This window comes from Chelonia mydas, chromosome 8 (genome assembly GCF_015237465.2).
Source record: "Chelonia mydas isolate rCheMyd1 chromosome 8, rCheMyd1.pri.v2, whole genome shotgun sequence".
Lineage (NCBI taxonomy): Eukaryota > Metazoa > Chordata > Testudines > Cheloniidae > Chelonia > Chelonia mydas.
In genome coordinates, this window is record NC_057854.1 from 52,894,846 (window position 1) to 52,903,453 (window position 8,608).

Here is an 8,608-nt window from a genome sequence, read left to right on the forward strand (position 1 = left end):
CAGGGTCCTCCAAGGCTCTGTACTGGGACCAGTGCTGTTCAAAATATTAATAATTTATCTGGAAAAGGGGGTAAACAGTGAGGTGGCAAAGTTTGCAGATGATACAAAATTACTCAAGATAGTTAAGGCCAAAACTGACTGTGAAGAGTTACAAAGGGATCTCACAAAACTGGGTGACTGGGCAACAAAATGGCAGATGAAATTCAGTGTTGATAAATGTAAAGCAATCAACATTGAAAAACATAATCCGAACTATACATACAAAACTATGGGTCTAAATTTGCTATTACTACTCAAGAAAAAGATCTTGGAGTCACTATGGATAGTTCTTTGAAAACATCAGCTCAGTGTGCAGTAGCAGTCAAAAAAGCCAACAGAATATAAGTCCCATTAGGAAAAGGTTAGATAATAAGACAGACAATATCATAATGCAACTATATAAATCCATGGTATGCCCACACCTTGAATATTGCATACAGTTCTGGTCACCCTATCTCAAAAAAGATATATTAGAATTGGAAAAAGTACAACAAAAGGCAACAAAAATGATTAGAGGGATGGAACAGCTTCCATATGAGGAGAAATTAAAAAGGAGGGACTGTTCATTTTAGTAAAGAGACAACAAAGGGGGGATACGATAGAGGTCTATAAAATCATGAATGGTGTGGAGAAAGTGAATAAGGAAGTATTATATGAAGGGGTAAATAACACAAAAACCAGGAGATCACCCAATGAAATTAATAGGCAGTAGGTTTAAAACAAACAAAGGGAAGGGCGTCGTACAATGCACAGTCAACCTGTGGAATCTGTTGCCAGGGGATGTTGTGAAGGATTAGACAAGTTCATGGAAGATAGGTTCATCAATGGCTATTAGCAAGATGATCAGGGACACAGCCCCATGTTCTAGGGGTCCCTAAACTTCTGACTGCCAGAAGCTGGCACTGGACAAGAGGGGATGGATCACTCGATAAATTGCCCTGTTCTGTTTATTGCCTCTGAAGAATATGGTATTGGCCAATGCTGGAAGACAGAATACTGGGCTAGGTGGACCATTGGTCTGACCGAGTATGACTGTTCTTATGAGATTAGTTTATTGTTTAATATATGCTAGCAGTGCATTCAGCACAAGATGTCTAGTGTAAGCAGTATTTAGAGCAGTTCTCCACTGGGGTATGGCACCAGATTCTTCCAAGGGGAGTAAGTGACACACAATACTGAGTTAGGATGGCACATCATTCCCACATCCTTAAACAATTTACTGCTCCAGGTTTAGCCCTGTGAGGTATGTGAATGTGTGGAAGAAGATGGGATGATAACATATGTGGGAGAATGAGAAAATGGGTAGGCAATAAAAAGAATGAACTAGGATGGGTGGAGGTTACTGGGCACACAGGAAAGTGCTGGGATTCAAGTGAAGGGGCATTGAACACCAAATACATACAAATGAGGATGTGGAAGGGTGGAGGTGGGGAATCACCTGTAGCGGGGGGGAAAGATGGGACAGAAAAGGAAGGTGATGGGGCACGCAAGGGGCAAATCACATACTATACGTAAGAGAATGAGTAGAAGGGTATGTATGAGGAAAGTCAGTGAGTTGGGGGAGGGGACTGTTGATTTGGTATTCAGAGGTGGATTACAGTTTTGTGGGGCACTGGGCCAGAGCAAGTGTGGGCCCCTCCCCACCCCTTCCGCCTGCACTTTCCTCGGCCCCTCCCCCCCCCCCCAATCCCCACCCCTCTAGCGCTCCTGCTGGGAAATGGGGTTGGGGCATGGGGGCTTCCCCCACCTAGCACTCCTGCCAGGGAATGGAGGCTTGCCTGGCGCTCCTGCTGGGGAGCAGGTTCAGGGCACAGGGAAATAAAGTGCCTGGTGGTCACTCATACATAATTATATATCTCTAGCAATGCAAAGAGAACACTTAATATGAATCTTCTGATAAAGCCCTGTGTAGTGAAGAGAGTCTGTCCTGGGAGTTAAGTGAATAAGTTTGAATATCTCAGTCCCGCCCATGTTTAAAGGAAGAAAAATGTTTGCTGTTCTCTCAGGATTGGCTAGGGCTATCTGATGTGGAAACTTTAGATGGCTGACACAGAAATAGGCCAAATAACGTAAAAGAAGCAACATGGCTGGCAGGGATTTAAATATTGAAGAGATGCAATTTAAAATATTTTATAAATTGTACTAGACCCCAGAAGGACTTCTACTAGCTCGAAGCAAGGAGACAATGATCTAGACTAGAAAAGTAGAAAGCAATTAGAGTACAGTAATGTTTTGGAGTGGCCCAAGAACAACAGCATCAAAAATAGATGATAAAATGTTCTTGCTGCTTCTGTTAAGTAGCCTGGCAGGCTGTTGGTCATTACTGAGCGTTTAATATGAAAAGGGCATGTGGTTTATTTGTGTGGAAAAGTTTGTCAGGATCAATGTTTACCAGGGAAAATGAATTTCAGATCTAACAAGTCCCATCTTATCATGATATACATATTGTGGAGAAGAGTAGAATAGATGTAGAAGGGTTCAAAGAAGTGTGGGAATAGTTTCTAAATCATATTACAAAACAAGGGAAAACTCAAAACCAAATCTCTGATCACCAAATATGTGAAGTGGATGCATCCACATTATTAAATTCTAAAACAGAAATTGTAGAAATTCTTAATGGTTTTTTTTTTAAGACTAGAGAAATGAGTAATTGTTACCTTAATTATTCAGATTTGCCAAAAGGATCCAATTAAAATAGAGGATTTAATTTTATGGAGATATAGAAATGTTCCATTTGATGATCATAGTAAACTACCCAGTGTCCCCTACAGTGAAACTAATGTACAAAGTCTCAGTATTATTCTGTTCACCAGAAAAAGATCTCTGTTGTGGTTGTTTCATTTTACTTAATGTGAATGTTGGCGAGTTGGCTAATGAAATCATCACCTGTTTTTTCTCGGAAGGGCTGTGATTGGAGTTGAGAACGAGATGAGCCAATCATGAAGGACTATAAGAACATAGTATACTTACATCCACAGTAAGCCATATACACTCTCCGTATATGACACCACAGGATGGACGAGGTGGACTGGGAGTCTGATAACGACACTTATGACACAGGTGAGGAGCATTCAGATGACTCCAGTCATTCCTCTGAGCGGGTGGGTCGCAAATCTAGTCTCCAGTTGGAGGTAGACATAGACTACTCTCAACCATGCAGTCCTGGTTGTAGCCCTGCTGGACCTTCAGGTAGGCAAGAACTCCCTGTAGAATTGCAGTGTGAAGACGAGGAAACCTATGAGACCTACTACCAGAAGCGAGGTGAGACTACAGCTGGGGTCTTTGTCACTTCCAACACCAACTTTGACCTGCAATGTGAAGATGAGGATCTGGAGTTCTACTCCTCTGAGGAACCTCAGGGAGGATTAAGTGAGGATGATGAAAACATTATTCTTGTTGATGCTTTTGATGAGGAGGACCTGGAGCCCATCTCTGGAGAAGCTTTGCCTTATAGGTGCAAGAAGTGTGGTGTCTCTTTCCAGGATCTGGGTGAATTACAAGAACACAAACATATCCATCTGACAGAGCATTCATACCAATGCCCCATCTGTGGCAAAGAGTTCTTCCGTGCTGCAAACTTGCGAATGCACAAGCTCATTCATTCTAGTGACAGGCCACACAAGTGTCCGGAGTGTGACAAGGGTTTCATCCGCACGGCTGATGTCTGGAGGCACCTACGCAATGTGCACAAGATTGAGCGCTCCAAGGTAGTTTTGGGAAATGGAATGGTTAGGAACCCATGGTCAACATTGCACCAAAACAAGCATGGCGGTAGAAACACTGACCAGCAGTGTTCAGAAAATAAAAAGCCTGGGGAAGAAGAGTCTAAACCTTACATCTGTCCAATGTGTGGCAAAGGTTTCCGTAAACCTAATCTGCTGTCGAAACACAAAGTGATCCATCGAGAGGACAAACCATATAAATGTCAAGAATGTGGTATGGCCTTTGTCCAACTACTGAGGTTGAAACGGCACCAACAGACTCACTCTGGAGAGCGCCCTTTCTATTGTGAGGAGTGCGGAGGGACCTTCACAAGACTGGCATCACTACAGCGCCATCAGCGGATCCATACTGGAGAAAAACCCTACTCTTGTGCTTACTGCGGTCATTCCTTCACAGAGTCAGGCACTCTAAGGAGGCATGAGCGCACACACAAAGTGGACAAATCTTAGTGTTTAGGGCTCTATGATTGTGGTCACCATTCTTTGCCTGTCACTAGAACGAGAACTGTTCAGTTATCCTAGAGAAATTGCTCCCAGCCCCACACACACACACAAACTGGTCCACAACTCTCTTCCTGAAGGAGGGCCTGTATAAGTCTATTATGGAGATATTGCCTTGTAAGGAACTCCGTGATCCCTGCAGGTAGTCAATACTGACCGGCCTGGCACCTGTCCTCTGGAATCACAATAGGAAAAAGCTCCATGTCCATTAAATAATGAGGTCAGAGAAGTCAAAGGACATATATGGAAGTGAAGCTCCTACAAGGTAGTGAGCATTGTCATAACTAGCTGGACTTTTCTTGGGGTGCATTAAGTTGAGCTTTTCTCTAGGTCTGGTATGTTAAATGGAGCCCTACTGCAGTCCTGGACTGAACTGATTGTGACTGCTCTTCAGCACTGGATTTGGAGATCTGTCATTGCAGTCTTTGCAAAGACTGCACAGTCCATTTAGTCAGAGCTGGCCAATCCATACCTTCTCTCTGTGCATTCTGTCATGTTTTTATTGAAGTATGTTTGTTTGGGAGAGAAGTATGTTGGCTGTAAAAATCCAGGACCCTAATAAATTTGACAATTAATTAAACAGCTGAAGCCAATACATATTCTTTTGTCCATGGTTATGTATGTATATCGGTGGGTGGAAAGAGACTTGTATGAGTGGCTGTGAAGTGTGTGGAAGAGTGGATTGTTTGTATGGATCTGTGCCACTTGTGTCTAAGTGGAGGAGAGACCATTCCCAGCTACTGCATTACAGTAACAAATGTTTGAGAATTTAAAATCAGAAGAGTGGCAAAACAACAGAGTGAAAATTACGTCTTGCTGATTATTACATTTTTATTTAAATTTCCTTGTTTCTGGGGCCCTGTGAGCATGAGGAAATTCATCATAACAAATCATTTGAATGCCATGAACTCAACAGTGCCTGTACCTAGGGCCTTGTGTGCTGCACAGAGTGTTCACTAGAATCTTAGCTGTCATTTTAAAAATTAAGTCCCAATAAAACCTAGTTCTCAGTGAGATCTGCCGGAGTCTGCAAATACTTGAAACAATAACTCTAAAGGAGGTCTGAACTGCGCAATTCATCTTAGGGGATCTGTTGACTTTGAAACCTAATGATGGACATTAAAATGTTAACATTTAAATATTTAATGGCTGATCATTTTAGCAGGAACATCCAGTTTATGTATTCATCCCACAGTTCCAAACTGCCTCCCATGCCAAAAGATACTGGTATCCCAAAATTACTGGCTTCCCTCAACAAATTATACAGTGCAGTTACGCATTTTCAATATGAAGTTCTGCAGCACATTGACAATGTAAAATTTTGGGGAATCATAATGTTACTTACATTTAGTATCAATTCAAGTAACATAAGGGATACTGTACTGATTGTATTATTCATTTGCATATTCAATTTAGTAAAATACCGATTTTTAAACTGATCTGATTTTCCATTCTGCTTCACTGAAGAGCTGTGGACTCCAAGCCCCTTGCCACCGAATTTAGGTTAAACTTGCTGCAAAGTTCATGGCATGGGCTATGCCTATACAATACCTTGTATCCGTAAAACAGCCATCCCAACTGTTTTACAAACCTTGGTCATGCTAGATTGTTGCTGTGTGTGGAATGGGGTCCTGAGCTCAGATCAATCTTAACTGCTTTAATCTACAGTGATTTATCTTGATTGTGGATGGGATGTCAACCATTAGTTTCTCAAATTCATTTTAATTTCATCCCACAAAGTAGTTACTGGCATTAGAAAATTAGCCAGTACCACAGCTCCTAGGAACACTGCTGGGCACTGTGGAATATAAATTCTGAGCTTCCCAAAATCACTAGTAAAACCATGACTGTAAGGCTTGAGGAGAAAAAGAGCAGCTAGCCTGAGAAAATAAAGCATAGGTCAGAGTAAATTGCCATACTTCACTCTTCATAAGTCTGATCTAACAACCCCAAGTGCGCATACAGCCAGGATTACTTCTCCAGCTCAGGGCTCAGATGCTGAATTTATCCCTTCTTGTATTGCTTCCAGTAATGTCCCAGAATTGAAAGTATGTTTATGTGTGTTGGACAAGTCCTCCATATAGCACAGTATTAATGAGGGAAATTGCTGTGTCCTTCCGTATCTTTTAGACACTGATATTCTGAACATTTCGGACCCAGAGCTAGAGGGACTCTGGCAAATTTGGACAAAACAAAAATAATTTCTGTGGAGGCCACTAGCTTCCTCCTAAAGAAAGTGAAGCTGCCAACTACAGTAAAAGCTGTTGTATCTGGCATGTTGGGGAAATGGGGGGTGCCGGTAAGTGAAAAATGCCAGTTAACTAAGAGGGAGGGAGTTTTCGTGCTGGAGGGGGTGCGAGGCTGGGGGCTGAGGTGCGGGAGGGCGTGCGGGGCGTGGACTGTGGGAGGGAGTTTGGATATGGGAGGGGCCTCGGGGCAGCAGTAGGGGGCGCAGGGTGCCAGATCCGGGAGGCTCTCACCTTGGGCAGCTCCCCACAAGTGGAGACCTGTTCCGACTGTTCCTAGGCGGAGGCATGGCAGGTGGCTCTGCGCACTGCCTCTGCCCGCAGGTGCCCCCCTCGTAGCTCCCATTGGCCACAGTTCCCAGTCAATGGGGGCTGCAGAGCTAGCACTCAGGGCTGGGGTAGTGCACAGAGCCGCATAGGAGCAGCTGGGACAGGTCGCCACTTGTGGGGAGCCACCTGAGGTGAGCAGCCCCCGAATCCAGCACCCCACATCCCCTCCCGCGCCCCTACCTGCTGCCCCGAGCCCCTTCCCGCACCCAAACTTCCTCCCAGAGCCCACACCCCGTCCCGCACCCCAACCCCCTATCAGCCCTGCACAAACCAGACTATAAACTGGAATTTCAATGAAGATCAGAAATGCCAGGTTATAGAGCTTTCTGGTTGGTGAAGTGCCGGATAAAACAGCTTTTACTGTAATTATATTTGCCCTCTCTCCTCCCATTTTAGCTATTTATTATTGTAACTGGCCACGTAAACAGCATGGGGTGACTTTGGTGGTGTCCTAGTGTGCCACATGACAGATTCAGGGTTTGGAAGTGATTTCAGAGCCTTCTCTACTCAGCTCGATAAACATCAGACACTCTGCGGATCAGATGACTTTAACCACATGTTGTAAATTCCTCTAGGTAAGATTTCACAGCTCAGGCTGGAGAGTTCCTGTACCTCTGATTCCTTGAGTTGCAGTCATGGGCGTTTTCTTTGGATGGGGTTGAACATACTGTTCACAAGAGTCATCGTATTCTTGGTTAATTGGCACTTTCACATGCCCAAGCATCTCGCTTTGGAGTCAAAGCACCAGACAGGTTTCTTTTTATTAACCTGTTCATTATGCTTAGTAAAGGTTTCATTTTGCTAAACTTTTAATTCTCCGATTAAATAATGTTTGGAACACTTTCAACACTGTCACGCTCTCATCGGCACAATACCCATTCTACCAACTGCCACACCACATGCATGGATATCCTATCCCTTGTAAACAAGAACTGTAGTCTACAGCCATTTTAATAGCACTAAAATTCTGTCATTTAGTTCATAGTCTAAATGGATGGCAAATCAGAATAACGTTGGATTTCAGTAGATATTTAAAGACCGATATAAATGGTTTCTAGTGAGAAGTCACAGTGGCACATTTTGCAGTTATGGACAATGTACGTAGGGCCGTACAGGCATTTGATACTGTAGTTCAGCTGTGGTTCAAGAAATTTTGGGGCTAGCTCTTAGGATTTGTCTAACCCAGGGGTGGCCAAACTACGGCCCACAGGCCACATCCAGCCCACGGGACCCTCCTGCCTGGCCCCTGAGCTCCTGGCCTGGGAGGCTAGCCCCCGGCCCCTCCCCTGCTGTTCCCCCTCCCCTGCAGCCTCAGCTCACTGTGCCACCGGCACAGTGCTCTGGGCAGCAGCGCAGCTGCAGAGCCGTGGCCTGACCTGGTGCTCTGTGCTGTGCGGTGGCGTGGCTGGCTTCAGCTGGGCGGCACGGCTGCCTGTCCTGGTGCTCTGGGTGGTGCAGCTGTAGTGCTGCCAGCCACCGGTGCTCCAGGCAGCGCGGTAAGAGGGCAGGGAGCAGGGGGCTTGGTCAGGGGGTGGGAGTGTGGATAGGGGTTGGGGCAGTCAGAAGGCGGGGAACAGGGGGGTTGAATGGGGGCAGGGGTCCTGGGGGGCAGTCAGGAAGGATGGGGGGGTTGAATGGGGTGGTGGGGGGCAGTCAGGGGCAGGGGTTCCGGGGGCAGTCAGGGAGAAGGGGTGGTTGGATGGGGCAGGGGTCCCAGGGGGGCAGTCAAGAATGAGAGGAGAGGTTGGATGCAGTGGCGGTGGGGAGCAG

The 8,608-nt window shown here is 45.2% G+C and overlaps 1 protein-coding gene across 3 annotated transcripts in view; it reads left to right on the plus strand.

Annotated features, from left to right (window-relative positions):
- LOC102945640 (zinc finger and SCAN domain-containing protein 22) overlaps positions 1 to 4,842 on the plus strand; it is a 32,263-nt gene extending 27,421 nt beyond the window's left edge. For all 3 annotated transcript variants that reach the window (XM_043552578.1, XM_043552579.1, XM_037908060.2), the window contains one exon: positions 2,943 to 4,842. In XM_043552578.1, coding sequence (XP_043408513.1) covers positions 3,054 to 4,211 — 1,158 coding nt within the window. In that variant the 5' untranslated portion in view covers positions 2,943 to 3,053 and the 3' untranslated portion in view covers positions 4,212 to 4,842. The remainder of the gene's footprint in view (positions 1 to 2,942) is intronic.
- The last annotated feature ends 3,766 nt before the right edge of the window (positions 4,843 to 8,608 follow it).